At 42.6% G+C, this 16,577-nt stretch overlaps 1 protein-coding gene across 1 annotated transcript; it reads right to left on the bottom strand.

Annotated features, from left to right (window-relative positions):
* Positions 1-6,662: 6,662 nt before the first annotated feature.
* On the bottom strand, positions 6,663-15,270 carry LOC107565373 (zinc finger homeobox protein 3-like). Its single transcript, XM_016250588.1, has 3 exons — positions 15,261-15,270; positions 6,990-10,074; positions 6,663-6,688 (listed from the first exon to the last, which is right to left on the bottom strand). Exons 2-3 carry the CDS (start codon positions 10,036-10,038, stop codon positions 6,663-6,665), a joined length of 3,075 nt encoding a protein of 1,024 aa, XP_016106074.1. The 5' UTR covers positions 10,039-10,074; positions 15,261-15,270.
* Positions 15,271-16,577: the final 1,307 nt, after the last annotated feature.

The following is a 16,577-nucleotide window of genomic DNA, read 5'->3' as shown; positions in this document are numbered from 1 at the left end:
CCTGGAACAGCAGCAAACCTTTTTTCCCCACTGAGCACTATTACTGAACAATCACAGGCCAGCCATGATAATTAGCAGAGTATCTCCATCTAAACGAGCGTCTCTCTCTCTCTCTAGCGCTCTCAGACCTGCTTTCCCCCCTCCCTCCCATCATCTTTCTCTCCGACTCTTCTCTAACTGATGTCTGGAGGGACTTATGGAGTTTGGGTGTGGTGCTCTCTCTGGCATAGAGGTTGAGCTTCACTGTCCACAGATGAAAGATATAACCACGAGCCGTACCAATAGTGGTAAAATACTCCCTTGCGACTTTAACTCGAAATTACTCTGCACTTTTATTTGATAATAAAAAACAAACACAATCTTGCTGGAGCCAGGGCATTCTCAGTCTATTTGTTTTTGATGATTGGAGTCTGTTGTTATGATGAGGATAAGTCATGATAAAAATCATAATTATTAATGGAAGGGGTCTGCATCATTGATCAGGATTCTGTTGTAAAAGGTAGAACGATATCTGAGAAGCACATTAATACCTTTCAGTACAGTCGCTACGGCTAATCCCCTTCTACGCATTACTGTCTGTTTTGTTTTACTGTGTTTTTTCTTTGTTTTCTCCAGAGTGCAGACATTTTCCTTCCTCACGCCCCAGCTGATCCGGTTGGATTGCACTGGAGGGAAAAATAAGTAGAGAGAGTCCAAGATCCAGACGCTTTGCGCTGGATCCTGGGCCGCGCTTGGAGTGCAGTCAAAGTGCTGTTAGCATAGCTGAGACACATCAACATGTGCTACGGGGTTCTGTTTGCAGGAGTTTTGGGCAGTAGTGAACAGATGACAGAATGTGTGAGCATGTGTGTATGTGTGTATTTGTACATGTACGGGGAGTGTAAATGTGTGCAGGACACAGTTTGTATAATTTGTGTGTTTAATGGAGCGAGACCAGCACACTGGTGCTGGTGGTGCGGCAGTGAATGTTATGAGGCCTTTCTTGGGTAAAGATTCCCCATGTGATAGTGGCGGCACTTTCTTCCTCTCTTTCCACGGCCAAGCGGCATCTGGTGTGGATTTTGTGCGAGCAGACACCGAAGAACATGATTACATTCAGTTAACTGTGCTCTAAACTGATTATGCATGTGCCAAGCTAATGGACTACATTTGCAAGAGGAAAAATAACATCCAATCAATCTCAATTACCCCAGATTGTACCGGCCCCTGAGACAAGGAAGGTAGCCAGCCCAAAACCCCCCCTCTTCGCTTGAAAGGCCTGCCTGGAAGCCCTGCCTCTCTCCATCCTGTCTGGAGCGGAGAACCAAGTCTCAGACTCAAATCTGGCATGAGTGCAGCCCAGCACCTGAGACATGCTTACTCAGCATGAACAAGAACTCAAATATCAAGTGAATGTGTCCTCTATAGAGCGATGGTGTGTAATTGTGTATACATGAGTGGTGCAAGAGAAAATTGAAGGCAGAGTAATCATGCAGTATATGGATACTTAAAATCATCTTGAAAAGGCATTTGTAATTCAAGTTACAGAAGTAAAACTAGCAAAAAAATTTAGGGCAGGACACAATCCTATTTGACAGGATTTTAAAAAGTCTCTTTTTGACAGGTGGTTTGGTAATGTTAGCCAAAAAGGAAGGTTGCAAACAAGTTATTACATTTTGATGAAAGATTACAAAAGCACTTTTTTCAAGTGCACCATGGAATCTGGAATTTGTATTTCATGTTCACTTTCATACACATGCTATGTGGCGACTTTCTCTGACTCTGCAAATTGAAGGTTCCACCAACAATTTAGAACTTGAGAAGCCTAAGCTTTGTCATGACCTGGGTATTGTTATATGGCCCATCTGCAGGTGCTTATGGGTGACCATCATGAGATCATTCTCGCCACTACAAAGCAGCCAGCAAGCGGGAACTTGGAGGGAGCAGTGGAAGGTAAAAGTTAATCTGAGATGAGCGCAAGACTGACTGACGGGTGTGTCTGAAACCAGAGAGGAGCTCAGTCCTGTACCCTAGATAGCAAAGTCGGGAAGCATCACCCCTGCTGTGCAGTGGTCTGTGCGGTAAGGACAATTCTCCCAAGCTCTCCAAAGGCTTTCAGAACATTCCAATCCGTGGGGTGGTGGGGGAAGGTGTATTTTTAGAAAGCCCTAATATGTGCCGCATACCACAGACTCTCAAATTATCCCATCCAGCTTAGCCTTCAGTTTAAACCTTCCTTTTTAATTCCAGTAATTACAGGCTCCAATTTACGGAGCTGTGCACACAAAGGGCCTGTTTAATGCAAACCAGTTTGATTTGGGCAAAGTGTCCCAAGGATCTACCACATCTTACGGCCTGTTTATGCTGACTTGATGATTTATTTTCTCCCAGCAGGAGGTCAAAAAAATTTGCATTTTGTATCAGATTTCATTTGGAGGGCATAAATAGTGTTTTTCATTTTCCTTTCCTGTTTTACCACTTGTACAGTCAGCTTAGCTGAGCTAGCAAATCATACTGTTGGTGTCAGCCAGTCAGTATGTCTATCAGGGCTATAAATTCACTGCAAAGTGAAGCCTGTGTCATTGTGGGGTTAGAAACCCATGCTACAGCAAGACCTCAGCGGCAGCATGTGCTTATCATCCTCTAATCACATTTGTATGTCATGAAATACAGCTATAACTCAAACTGTGAATGTCTTAGTTTGCGGGTAGGCCTGTCGCCACTGATGGGAGCTGCTTGCTTACAAGGCTGATGCTGTTGTCAGTCAACTCTGTTCTCTCTTCCTCTGTTCGGATCTGTAGGGATTTTAGGACTGAGGAACCATTTTAAGCAGCTTAAAGCTTACAAATGATCATGCTTGGATGTGTCAAACATTTCTAATCTGCCACAGAGTACTGAACATTTGCAGTTAGGCGGACTAGTCTCTCCTCTGCTAGCCCTCTTTCTTTAAAGGGAACGTCGGTGGCAGAAGGAATATTATAGTGTTTCTAAAACACTTCGGTGCTAACAGTAGACTTGATTAATATAAGTATGAGGTGGATGCTGGGATTTCCAGCTTCATGCAGCACAGTAAATCACAGTTGGTGGCTAGATAAGATATGTTACTGCTATTTCTCGCCATTGATGCAAAAACTCCTGGTTCCCCCTGTCCCAAACCCTGCTTAGAGCTACATGAGGCCCATGACTACAGCAATGCCTCCACAGGTCAGCCAAGCACGTCAGGAGTCTTGTGTTACATATTTGAATCATTGTGGTATTTGTAAATACGCTCATTGCATGTTCCAGCTTGAGTATGGTAGACAATCTCAGCTCAGGCTTGTCTGCTTTTATGACCAGATGCAGAGGAAGCTGGTTTATGGCTTTCCCCTAATTACCATTACAAACTAGTTCATCAGGGGCACAGCAGACCAAGAGCCTCTCAGCCCAATGCCAAGGTAATGACAAACCTTGACAATGCTATCCTATCTCTGATTGTAATTGGTCAACATACGGGAAACTTGCAATGAAGTCAATGGTGAACTGGATTTAGTCTTGGTAATTTTATATCAAAATTTAACAACATGGCTCCAAAATCACTTTCCTTTTTAGCTGCCCTCATTTAGTTGGTGCTGGCAGGGAAAGTAATGTTAACCAAAATCCAAATAACTATTAAGCCATTTTTTTAGACAACGTTTGGTAAGGTTATTAGCCAATGATGTCTGACCCTACTGTTGTTGTTGTTTTTTTCTATTTGAATACTCTATTTGTCTCTAAAGTATGTTAAAGTAGGTTACAAATGCATGTTGTCTTGAGAAAGGAATGTAAATAAAGGTTGAGTAAGCATGGGCAGTGATGTACAGCTCAAATGGGTGGTATGTGAGTCAGTATCTCATTGAGCATGTGAGAACAAGCGATAGAGAGAAAGAAAGGGAGAATTAAGGAGAGAAGTCCCTGTGTGCAGTCGTGCCAGTCTAGGTTAAACACAGCCTGAGTTAGGCTCGCAGACACACAGGATAGGTGCCTAAATGGAATCAGGCCTGTTAGATTTATGGCCATTTGTTCAGAAAGTGTTCATCCATTGGCTATTATGGAATGATTAGAGTAGAAGGTGAAGCTCCAAGTCCGGTGAAAATCAATACGGCTGTCGAGAGCGTAAAAGTGATCAGTGATCTGTCTGACAGAACATCAGTTTTTCACAAGTACACTGTCTCTTTTAAAATACCGCATTTAGTACCACGTATCCATTCATTTTAATCTGTGGCAATAAGGGACATATGGACACATGGTCCAATCCAATGTAACAGTGAGGGATGGGCATTTCATCTGTGCTGATTTTCCCTCCCTCATTTAAACTTCCTCAAGTTACAAGAATGTCCTTAGAAACAGGGAAAAGGTGCATAGTTCAGCCTTTTAACAAAGACTCATGTCTGCGCAGTCAAAGTGGATTTGCTCTCCAGGATAATGTGCATGTGTGTATTTATCTACATCATTTTATTAAACCAAGATTATCCTTTGCTTTGAGCTCAGAGAAAGAGTAAGAAGAGAGAGTGGAGGTGTGGATTAACACAGTCCTGCACTTTCATAGCCCTGCCATTAAATCAACTCCAGAGTCTGTAAGCAGAGGCGCAAAAATAAAAAAGTTATTCAATCATTACCGGAGATCTAAAGAGCTCCCAAGCACAAATTACTGTAAATCAACTACAGGCATCTTTTCACAAAATAATTATATAAAAATTATATTCCTTGTTGAAGTCTGGCTCTTTCACCTTTGATTGGGAACAAATCAATGCAAACACCTTCCTGCTCAAAGTATTTGTATTTTTTGTATTTGTGTATTTTTAAGGAATGAAAATAAGTTGTGGGAGCCAAAGAAACTATATATTCAACAACACAAGCAAAAGGCATCTAAGAACAGCTTGGGGAAGACGCTAGAGGCTGAGATTTGGAGACCAGGAATGCATAGAAGCTGCTGCCTCAGTTCGCTGATCTTCAATCTGTCACTGCCCAGATTGAGAGCACCCGCTGAACCAGTATGGCTTTACACTAAATTAATTCAAGCAGCTCCTTTTATTTATTGGGGCAGCATGCGGCCTGCTCATTTCACCATTACCTTCAGCTTTTAGTGCAGGGACAGAAAGAGCTCTGGTAATCTCCTTTAAATCATTGTCAGGTCCACCACTCTGAAGAAAACTATTTCTATTTATAATGCTTTCTTTTAGTTTGTTGATTTTTTTACTCTTAAAAATGCTCTCTCTCTAGCAGTTTTTAGGGGTTTTATGCCTCTTATTGCCTTATTGTCTTTTGGGATTTGTTCAACCTCTCCTTTTTAGGACTCTTACAATGTGTATCGATTAAGAAAGACATTTTATTTTCAAAAACCTTTCATGTAAATACTTGTAATTCTGTCAGTTCTGCTTAGTATTCATGACCTCTTGAGCATATCTTGTAAGAAAATATTTGGAATATTTTGCTTATGCCAGTCGATAATAATGTTTAAGTACAACAGGAAAGATGTTTATGGAAAAAGCATTAATCTGAAAGAATTTACAAGTTCTAATTTGCAATAACCAAAAATGTTTTAATTATGATGTCCAGATCTCAGAGATGTAATTTGTCACTTATATGCAAATACACAAATGTGATATTTAGTAGTGTGAGACTTTAAATATATGAAAGTGCACTGAACATTCCAGATTATTTGTATAATGACACCACTATATGTTCATTGAACATTCCCTCACCAGAAAACCAACCAAATGACTACGAGAGGGAGGATAAAAAAGAATTAGTCACTGCAATCAATTCGTGTTTGTGTCTTTGAACTGGCAACATTTTGAAACAAGTCTGTGCAAATTGTGGGCCTATAGCTGGCATGCTAAATTCTACTATGCTGCTGAATTACCCTCACTGGGCCACTTTTCCTTCCTTTTTTGACTATGGTAAAGTATATAGCTGCAATTACAAAAGCAGGGGAAAAAGGAAAAGCTGGTATGCAGTGGTAGTTACATAGTATTGACATGAAAACAATGATGCTTAGTATGAGTCTAGAGGACAGGGCCATGTGGCACACTCCCCTGGCCCCAGCCAACTCCGTCACACTATCTTTCACAAGAAACAGAGGGGCAGCAAAAGGGGGAATTTCCCAGCCAAAGTGACCCAGATAGAGTGACACATAGAGGATGAGAAAAATAAACCGAAGCTTGAGTGTTAAGAAGATGTGTGTGCCTGTCTTTCCCACTCGCTCACTCCCTCTTTTTGTCTGTGTGCCTCTGTCTGCGTTGTGGAAGCTGAAATCTGCAAGTCTAGTAAGCACTACTTGAATATGCCAAAACCACATCCTCATAAATCTAATGTACACACACACATAAACAAAGTATTTTTCTTGTTTCAGGCATTAAACCATGCATGATGTCTGCATTAAGGAATCATGTCTTTATTTCAAGAAAGCTACATACTGAACATGTTGCCACAGATTTTGTTTTCATTATGCTATAAATCAGGTTTAATACCTGTCACTCAAGTCAATTCAATAGTGAAGAGTTCACCTTTCATAAAGCATGATGACTTCTTCTTCTAAGAGATAAGTGGCCCTTATCTCTTTGCATACAGACACTCGCTTCCCATCAAATACATTTCAGCCTTATATGTGCCTATTTTTTATTTCTCTCTCACTCACACACCTTATTTAAGAGAATGAGTGCATGTTAAACAAGGAAGGTGTGCCTGAAAGCTACAGGCACAGACAGAGCTGTCAGCATGAGGAAATAAAACATTTGTAGCCATGTGTTAGTATGGGTGGAGATAATGCAGCAAGAGGGGGGGGGCAGAAATTTAACATAGAATAAAAAAAAAATCACCCATATAAGATAAAAGTCAAATAGTTTTACTGGAAAGGCATGGTTTGAATAAACAGGAAAGGCTCTTATCTGTCATTGAGAAATTACAAATGTAAAAATTACAAATTAACAAAGAGACAGCTCTCAAATCCACATAAACTGCAATATGTGTTACCTGTAACTCATTAAACTCACCTAATGCTGGGGCCAGAGCCGCCATGTTGGGGTCGAGATGAAAACCTCCAAGCAAGAACTGGGCTTCAGCTCCAGATGGGTCCATCTTAAGGCCTGGTGGCAGGCTCATGTTTTGGGTCAAGTAGTATTGGTACAACTCAGCCTCTGAGGGTGAAGGCATGGCGCCTAGACCAAGCCGGCCATGCTGCATTTGGGTCATGTTCTGCTGAAGTAGCATCATGTTGTGCATGTGTTTCTCACTCGTCATGTGGATGCGCAGGTTACGTGCTACATTAGTCTCATAGTCACACACCTCACACCGCCAGGTGGGCTTGCTTTTTGGCTTGGTGGGTGAAGGGGCACCACAGGGCCCTGCCATGTGGGTGGAGGACTGGGCAGGATGATGGTGGTGACTAGGATGATGGCTGCTGGCCTGGGTAGCAGAAGAAACAGGCACCACCCCTCCAGGTGCATGCCCAAACACTTGTTCACCAGCGGTCGGAATAGTTCCTCCATTTTGTAACGTCTGCATGTTATTAAGATGCTTGTCAGACTGCATATGAATGCTTAGGTTTCCTTTGGTGGTAGTGGAATAGTTGCAGACCTCACAGCGGAAGGGTTTGTAGCCACAAGTGTAGCTCTCCCCACGGGCAAGGCGAGGGTGACTCTGTCCATTGCTGCAGTACACACAGGAGCTTCCAGAGTCAGGGTGCTTCTCCTTCATGTGGGCCTCCAAGGTCTGCTGGTATTTGTAGTGCCAGTTGCACTTGGGACACTTCAGTGTCTTGCACGAATTCCGCGAGTGCATCATGGTCATATGGCCACCCAGTGAGCGAGAGGAGCCTAGAACAGTGTCGCACTTCGGGCACTCCACTCCACTCCCTCCACTGCCCCCAGCCCCATGGTTCTGGGTGCACTCACTCATTCCTGACATGTCACAAGTAGCTGTGTGATGGAGGTGCATGTGAGCATTTGGTGAAGGGTGCGGGTGGTGGTGATGGTGGTGAAGGTGGTGGTGGTGGTGTAGGAGGGCACTGTTGTCCTCATCTCCTTCTGCTGGGCATTCATTTGGTTCAGGAGCTGTGGCACTATCTCGATTGGCACTTTCCTCAGCAGCAGCATTGGACGCAAGAGGGGAGGATGTGCTCGCAGAGGAACATGCGGCCTCATCCTCTTCGCCCCCTCTGCCGGTGACTGCTGCCATTGCCGTGGGGAGCGTAGACCCCTGGCAGTTAAAGCTCAGAGAGAGATCTGAAGTTCTCCCTCCACCGTCTGTAGCCATCCCGTCCTCTGACCCTCTGATAGAAGAGGAGGATATGGAAGCAGAGGCTTTGCTGCTGAGTGCGGGGCTGGCTGCAGAGAGACAAGCAGAAGGCTGGAGAGCGCTACTAGGCATTAATAAAGGAGTTTTGGAGATGCTTTGGTTTGAGACAGCCGGTTCCCCCACAAATACGCCACTGCTGCTGCTACTTCCACTACAGGCCACCACAGTGCCTTCGTCCTCTACCTCTTCATCCTCTTCTTCTAAAAGAAGCTCATCCTCTTCCTCTGAGGCCATCTCCTCACCGTGAAGGAGAGCCTTTCTTTCACAGATTTCTGCATCCCCATCCTCCCCTCTATGAGTCCCCTCTTTCCCCACAGACCCCTCTGTTCTCCTACCCTGCTTGGACAGAGTGTTGGAGTCTTTGGCTGGGCCTGGGGTTGAGGTAAGGGAAGGCTTGGGGCTGCCAAGACCCCCCAACGTGAGGAGGGCTTGTTGCTGGAGACCCGAGTCAGAGTCTTTGTTGAGGAGGCTCTCACCTCCCTGACTACTGCTGCCCCCTTCTAAATGAACCCCACTGAACGTGCCGTAGAAGCTCTGGCCTGAGTTCATGGGTACCAGGGTAGGCGGTGGAGGAGGGTTTTTATTTTTTGGTTCTAGGAAGCTAATGAGTGGTTCTTTGTCTTTTCCAATGCCCTGTATAATCGCCGATGCATGCTTGTGGCCTAAGAGCCTGCGCTCGTCCTCACATAGGGTCATGCGATGGTCATGGACTGCATGAGTGACAAAGGAGCGTGCGTAGCCAAAAGACAACTTGCAGAGGAAACACATGAGGATGGGCTTGCCTTTGCCATAAAGGGCCAGGCCATCAAATTTGGAGAAATCCACGTTGTTGGGAACATCTTTGGATACGCAGGACTTCTTGGCAGACCCGTCGCTGTTCAGGTAATCCTTGTTGCTTTTGTGCCGCACATCAAAGACGCGGAAACTGTGCAGGACAGGACTTAGGCCTGCCAGGGTTGAGGTATTGGGGAAACCTTGGTTTGAGGAGCCGAACCATTTTCCGAAAGACGAGGCTATATGAAACGTGTTGATGATCTGAGGGTACACCGAAGAAGAGGTCCCCACAGGTTCCTCTGGTTTTCCCCCACTGGGGAGAGAGTTTGAGGGGAGCAAGCCTGGTTCCATGCTCCCATCGCTTTGGATCAGCTGGCTGAGACTCTCCACAATGTAGGCAGAGCCATCAGGCTGGTAGACTATCTCTCCAGCCAGGTTTTCCACGTCACTACTCTCCTCTTCCTCCTCTTCCTCTCCTTCTTCGCTCCCACTCTCTGTGGCTCCCCTCCGATGGGAGGGCTGTTGCCGCATGAGCATGGGCATGCCCCCTCCACTTGGCACCATAGGTACACCAGAGAAGGGCTGCAGACTAGGGAAACAGCTGTCAATCTCCATTTCATTCAATTCTTCCAAGTTTTCGTCCTCTTCTCCACAGCTAACTCCCTCCTGCTCCTCTTCCTCTAACGCCTCTCTTTTGGGGTGCAGCTGTCTGGTAGTGGAATTATCACCGTGAACCTGTGACAGTGTTTGCTGCTTCTGTTCTCTTACAGCCGCGCAGGGTGTGCTGGGATTCTGGAGCTGGGCTGAGTGGGGTGCAGAGAGAGACAGGGGCTCCAAGGAAGGGTTGCAAGGTGGGACCTGTGCGTTAGGGTGATCGTTCCAGGGTTGTGGATGGTGATGCTGCTGGGAGGTGGCAGAGGAGCCAAGCCCATCGTCTGTCCCAGAAACCACGGGAGACTCACAGCTTTCCATGCTGATGCCTACATGAGGCGTTCATCGCATCCAAGCCTGAAGAGAAAAAAGAGAGAAAGAGACAGGTTTAAACTACTGCTTGAAATGTATAATGTCTCAGAACATAAGAAAAGTACATAATATACATCTTTAATGCGTTCTTTTCATTGTTTCTATTCAAGCTAATTTTCAGATGAACATTCAACCAGACATACAAAGCATCTTGATAAATGGTGAAGCCATGTACATGTATAGTGAGTGGGGAGCAGCTTAATGTATAGTAGATTAGATGAGAAACAAAAGTGTGAGATATAATGGTGGAAAATGACAGAGTGCTCATTAGGTTAGATTAGGTACTTAAACACAATACCTCAGACAAGCACTAATAAGGCAGCTCAGATGCCTCATCCTGTCATATCAGCCAGTTACTATCTTTTATCTAGACCTTCCACACAACACCCGGAGTCTGCTATGTTCCAAATCCTGCATACATTTTTTTTTAATTAACGTTGAGTCTGAGAAACACAGTAACAGAATAACTTAATGGATAAAAAGCTCCATTGTGCTGCTAATTAGACACAGTGAAACCCGCCATCAGCACATGATCCATCTCACACCCGAAGAAAGAACTGAAGGTTACAAAAATATATTAGCCATGCTGTTTTAGGACCTCCATTATAGAGAGATCCCACACACAGAACACACTGCACTAACAGATCACGCCCGTAAGATGCATTTAGTGGATGCGTATATGCTTTTTACAGCAAGTATTTATATTTATGTACATAAATACACACAACATAGAAAGAAAGATTTGTTTATATTGTTTTTTAAGCTTAAAATACGACAGCAATGCTGGTACTCTAAATGCTGTGTATAGATCTAGCATCCAATAACCTGCGCGCTTAGCCTGGTTTTAAACACTCCTCTGCCTCTGAAATAATAAATGAGAGCCGAACTTTCTAAAGGGAAGTGCTGCCCCGAGCAACGAAAGAGCCATGAGCAGGCCACAATTTCAAGCAGGCGATAAAGAAGATAAAATGATAGCGAGAGATACTGCTGAGCTAATAATTTTAATAAAGGGATGCAGGCAGCATTGATTAAAGGGGGCAACCGGACTGAGACCAATAACTCTGGCCTGGCCTTTCACCCTCCATTGCTGAATATTACATGAGCAAAGTTTCCCGGCAGCACGCTAACCACCGCGTTCTGCCTGATTAGCACATTCGCTGCCTCTACTTGATTTATTTACTTATTTACTTAGGGATGCAAATTTCAGCAGTGATCAGACACTGTGTCTGCAGCCCCACCCCCACCAAATGTATTAACATGAGAGCGTTTGGCTGAGGAGATTGATAATGTTTGACTCCCTCTTCATGAATGTCTGATGAAAATTTGACACCCCTCAAGTCCAACCCACAAAGCCACCCCCTCCCTCCCCCACCCATGTCAAACAATGACCATGTTTTTTTTGTGTATGTTTAACTGCTATTATGTATTTTGCTAATTGTAATTGTATAATTCTACTTACATTTCTACAAAATTAACTTCAGAATTACAGTACTAATAATGTGTACTTTGTCTAATTAAACAGACACCCAATAAATAATGAGGTTATTATTGACTATTAAAACATGAAGATTAAGTACACTGACAGTTAGTTTTAAATGGTTAAAGTGTTTCTTTATCAGTCCAATACAAAATAATGAAGTGTTGCACTATTAAAATGTCAATCAGCAACAATACGTTTACATTCAACAACTGACAGAAGTCCAAAAATAACATTCCGGTAACCTGTTCCTATTATGCATCCCTCAGCACTGCTGCAGCATTATGGAATTGTATGTAATAGAAGGAGTAGAGAACTACTTAAACTGTTAAACAAAACGGCTAAAAGATTATGACTCAGGCAATCACAAATGGGCATTCTTGAAAATCTGCCATGATACGCTTTTCATTTAAAGCAAATGAGATGGCTTCCAGTGCTAGAGAGTGGCGGCCCAAGCCGTCTGGGCGCGTCTGCTGCTTACAGAAAACAGGATTGCCCTTTAAAATGGAGATGGTCTAATTCAATAACCTGCAGTGGTTACTGATGTGCAATATGATTGTCTGGAGTCTGCCAGTCGCAGATGGGCGGGCAGATATAATGTAGTTTGTCTGCTCAAGGTCTGCTTCCGAAGCGACACCTGTTTAAAGAAGGGAATCTACTACACATGCAGATGCATACAGCAAACACATATTAGGCATTTCTCTCACAGAGTCAAACACTCCATAAAAATATGTATAAAACATAATTGCTTCCTTTATATCTTTTATATACACATTCTGTCATCAAGGCCTCATCTTCATTAAGCAACCCTCTCCATGAAGCTGTGAATCAGGAATTCAAGTGTTTCTTAGAGGGACACAGAAACTCTTCACAACTCAAATTAAGCACAATAGAAAACATTCCCTCTTAACCTGCCAAACAAAGTAGATAAGGTTTCTAACGATAAAAAAAAAAGCACAGTACATAATGAACACTGTCAGAAGCTGGGTCTGGATGTCATTTAGAGAGGATAGAAAATTAGATCAGTTTTTATTTATGGGCCTTTTCATTTGGTGGGATTTACTGGCTGAGCAAAGAGGGAATTAAAGGCTAAGGACCCATCTGATTATAAACACGCAAAATCACCTGCCCAGGGGCCATGCCTCCAGAGGCCCAGTGCTCCCTACCCTCTCCTGGGGAATTAACTCCTGCTCGGCCCCAGCTGAGAACCGCCACGGGGTGCGGCCTGACCCCCACGCCCCACCCCCAGCACCCCTCAATACGTAGAGAACATATCCTTCCAGAGACTTTCAGAGGAAGAAAAAGGCTTCATCATCACCTCCCTGTGGTCTGCAGCAAGCCCCGCTTTTCTTTTCCCATCTCCCGCCAGATCTAGCCATCGCACAGGCTGGCCACTACAGGGCTAGGGCGCTTATTGAAAAATCAATGGCATAAATACTAGGCAAGTTACAGGAAGATGTGGGAAGGGAAGGTTCCTATTGATAAAGCAGGGAGGGCCTCCTAATATTGCACAACGGGATGTATTCATTGAAGCTGGGTGAGAAGGCTTCATCGTTGAAGTATGGCCAATTAAATCGCAAATATATGTAGAGAAACTGTTCACACCACTACTGCATTATCAATCTTAATGCTAAAATTTTGCTTTTTTAAAAATAAAACAGAAACTACAACTTAAACATAACCACTGAGCAGACAAAATATTTATTGTGTCAGTATGTAGATGACACTACATGTAGCGCAATACATGTGCAAAACACATGCAGTATTTATGTAAGGACAATGAGGAAGATTTCTGCAGCAGTGCTCTTTATTCATATTATTTTCATAAAACATTGTCTTATCCTCCTCCCACCGTGTGTCTCAGCCAATCAAAGCAAAGAATCCAAAAGTATAGTTATTCAATAGATACAATTATGAATAATACATATACACATAATAAATATAATTTAAAAATCTAAATAAATAAATATTTTCCAAACAATGTGTTGATTGTTGTTGATTTGAAAGTCTTGAATAATATAATATAACATAATATATAATACGCATGCTAAAATGTTGATAAAAACCACAATTACAGACAATTAAAGACAATTATTCAAAATAAATATGTATTTATTATTATTATTAAAATGCCTAATTTGTTAAATGATTAATAACATCAGTGACAGAATGTCATGACTCATATAATTCAAAAGCACTTCTGCAGAAGTTCCACACTGGGTATTTTGAGATGTCACCTATTCGATTTCAGTTTTATTAGCGTGCAAAGGTAAACAGAGAGGACTGAAAAATTCCCCCACCTCCTTTTCCTCGTCCTGAACGTTTAATGTAGACACAGCGACACTTCAGAGGAGTTGCTGTGTCAGAAGGCAAAAAGTCACCTCAGGTCGATGGCACTCTGGCTGTAAACACTGCTTCCCGTAAAATCAATGATCTTTAGTTCAAGCTATCAGTCTGTGCAACAGAAATAGCAGCGGCTGTGATGAGACTGAGGCTGTGGAGAGAGGGAGGAAAAGCGATAGAGAAGGAAAGAGAGATCAGTGCAGCATGGCTGTGGGTAAGGGATGAAAGAACATAGCTATCCGCTGCTACTGCCAACGCGGTGTTGAAAACGGGACTAAATGCCGGTTCCTAGCATGCATCACTCCCAGAGCCACAGCCATTAGTGAGTGAGGCCCAAGCACTCTACCTGCATGCTGACATTAGTTAATAGATTATGTTTGTTGTGGAAATGGGAGGTACTCCTCTGTGACTTTATGTAACAGTAAACATCTGCAAACTCATCTGTTACTAATTGGTCTCTGGCCTGAACACAAACGAATTGATTCCGAGGTATCAATAGCGTTCTCTGTTTTAGGGGCTGAAACTGAATCTTGGTGATAATTTTTGCTCTCGGGTAACAGCATAAGATCTGTAAACGCAATCAATGTAGCAAAACAAAGGGAGCATAAAAATGTTTTCCTGACAAAGCGTGTGATGCAACGTCAGGCTGCTTTTAGCGCCATTTATTCCGCCGATGAAATCTGGAGCGAGTTCAAAGGCAGCTGAAGGGGAATCCACGCACTGGCAAAGTGTCTCATCACTTTTGGTGAGTGCGAAAGAAACAGGCTCCTCAGTGTAATTAGGAGTGGTTAATTAGCTGTGGGTTAATTACTCAGTTCGGAGGGGAAAACTGGCAAAAAAGAGCTGGTAGGGTGGTAGAGCGAGGGGAAAGTGGCGAACACACAGCAGGAAGCTCCCAGTCTCCTGCCAATTAGCAGGCAGCATGGGGGGCTGGTGGAGGAACGGGGCCGCAAGTACAAATGAGCTTCACACAAGCCCACTTGCAGCCACAGAGCTAATACCATACTCAACATATCCACATTCCCCTATTAAAAATGCATACTGTTGGAGATTCTCCACTCACTGTTGTTTTTGGTAAGCGCTTCCATTTGCCCAACAGCCTCTCATTTCTTCTCGATCGTATGCAAAGACTAAAAGAAGCTCTTTTTCTCTCTAGAAAATCCAATACCATATTAATATATTACAGGTATATTATAGTGTAGGAATATTTGAATAAGTCAAAAATATACCTAAATAAAATGAACCACATTAAAATGTGACCATGGACCACAAAACCAGTCATAAGGGTCAATATAATCTGAAAGCTGGGTAAATAAGCTTTCCACTGATGTATGGTTTGTTAGGATAGGACAATATTTGGCCGAGATACACCTATTTAAAAATCTGGAATCTGCGGGTGCAAAAAAAACAACAACAAAAAACAAGTTGTCCAAATGAAGTTCTTAGCAATGCATATTACTAATCAAAAATTACGTTTTGATATATTTATGGTAGGAAATTTACAAAATATCTTCATGGAACATTACTTAATATCCTAATGATTTTTGGCACAAAAGAAAAATATATCATTTTGACCCATACAATGTATTGTTGGCTATTACTACAAATATACCTGTACTACTTATGACTGGTTTTGTGGTCCAGCAGGGTCACACATAAGATGAAATAAGGGGAGGATGTCGTTTCTAGAACAGTAAAATAATTCTTGTTTGACCCCCGCATGCTGTCTTTTTTCCACTCTTTTCTTAACAAATCTTACAGTAAAGTAATAGCACATTATTTGCCTCCACCTTCCCCAGTGGTTGGTTCAGATAAAGCTTTGTGTTTTGTAAGTGCATAAATTATCCCAGGGATAAAGGTATTGATGTATAATCAGAGATGGGTGATCATGTTCGTGCTGCAAAAAGCCCTCCATTCACCCCCAGGCACATTGAGTGTGCACAGCATGCTCCACAACACAGGAGGGAGGAGTGGAGAGAGCCTACTTACTTCTCAGAAAGAGAGCGAGAGAGACAGAGAGAGAGTGCATTTTACCTCTCGTGAAGAATGTTGTATCTTCATGTGCTTGCCTGTACACTTTGCATTTGTGAACTAGATCAATTCTAACAAACAATTAATTACAGGTTGTTTTCTCCACACGCATACTGAAGGCATGTTTAAGATGTGCTCACTGCGAACCCAACAGATGAGTTTTACCACAAAGCATTCTGACTTGAAACTTGCATGTTCAAAGGTAGAGCGAGAGTTGGTCTGACAACAAAAACACACAAACCATAAGAATATCAGACTGCATTTCCAATAAAGGGTTACGTGGGTGTGTGTGACTATGCTATGCTTTAACAACAAATTTGGTAAAAAAAAATAGCTTAGTCAGATCTTAGTCAAATCCAAGAAAATCCATTTACCTAGCTATCTAGATGGGGACTTATCCTTTACCTCTGTGGTTTTAAAACACTCATCTCTTACTAAGCCTTGGGTTAAATTCCAAATATAGGATAAAAAAAAACTTATTTTGCTTTAAGATTTTTTATTTGCTTTATTTATTATTTCTGAGTTTTGTATGTTAAATTTGATGGTAATTTTGCCATCACAGTTTTTAGTTAAAATTGTTTAGTTTTAAAATAAATATATTACTGTAACTAAAATATATTGTAATATATTGCAAACA

The sequence above is a fragment of the Sinocyclocheilus grahami genome, unplaced genomic scaffold (genome assembly GCF_001515645.1).
Source record: "Sinocyclocheilus grahami isolate Dianchi unplaced genomic scaffold, SAMN03320097.WGS_v1.1 scaffold997.1, whole genome shotgun sequence".
Classification (NCBI taxonomy): Eukaryota; Metazoa; Chordata; class Actinopteri; order Cypriniformes; family Cyprinidae; genus Sinocyclocheilus; species Sinocyclocheilus grahami.
Note: the sequence above shows the minus strand (reverse complement) of the source record. Positions and strands in the feature narration are given on the sequence as shown.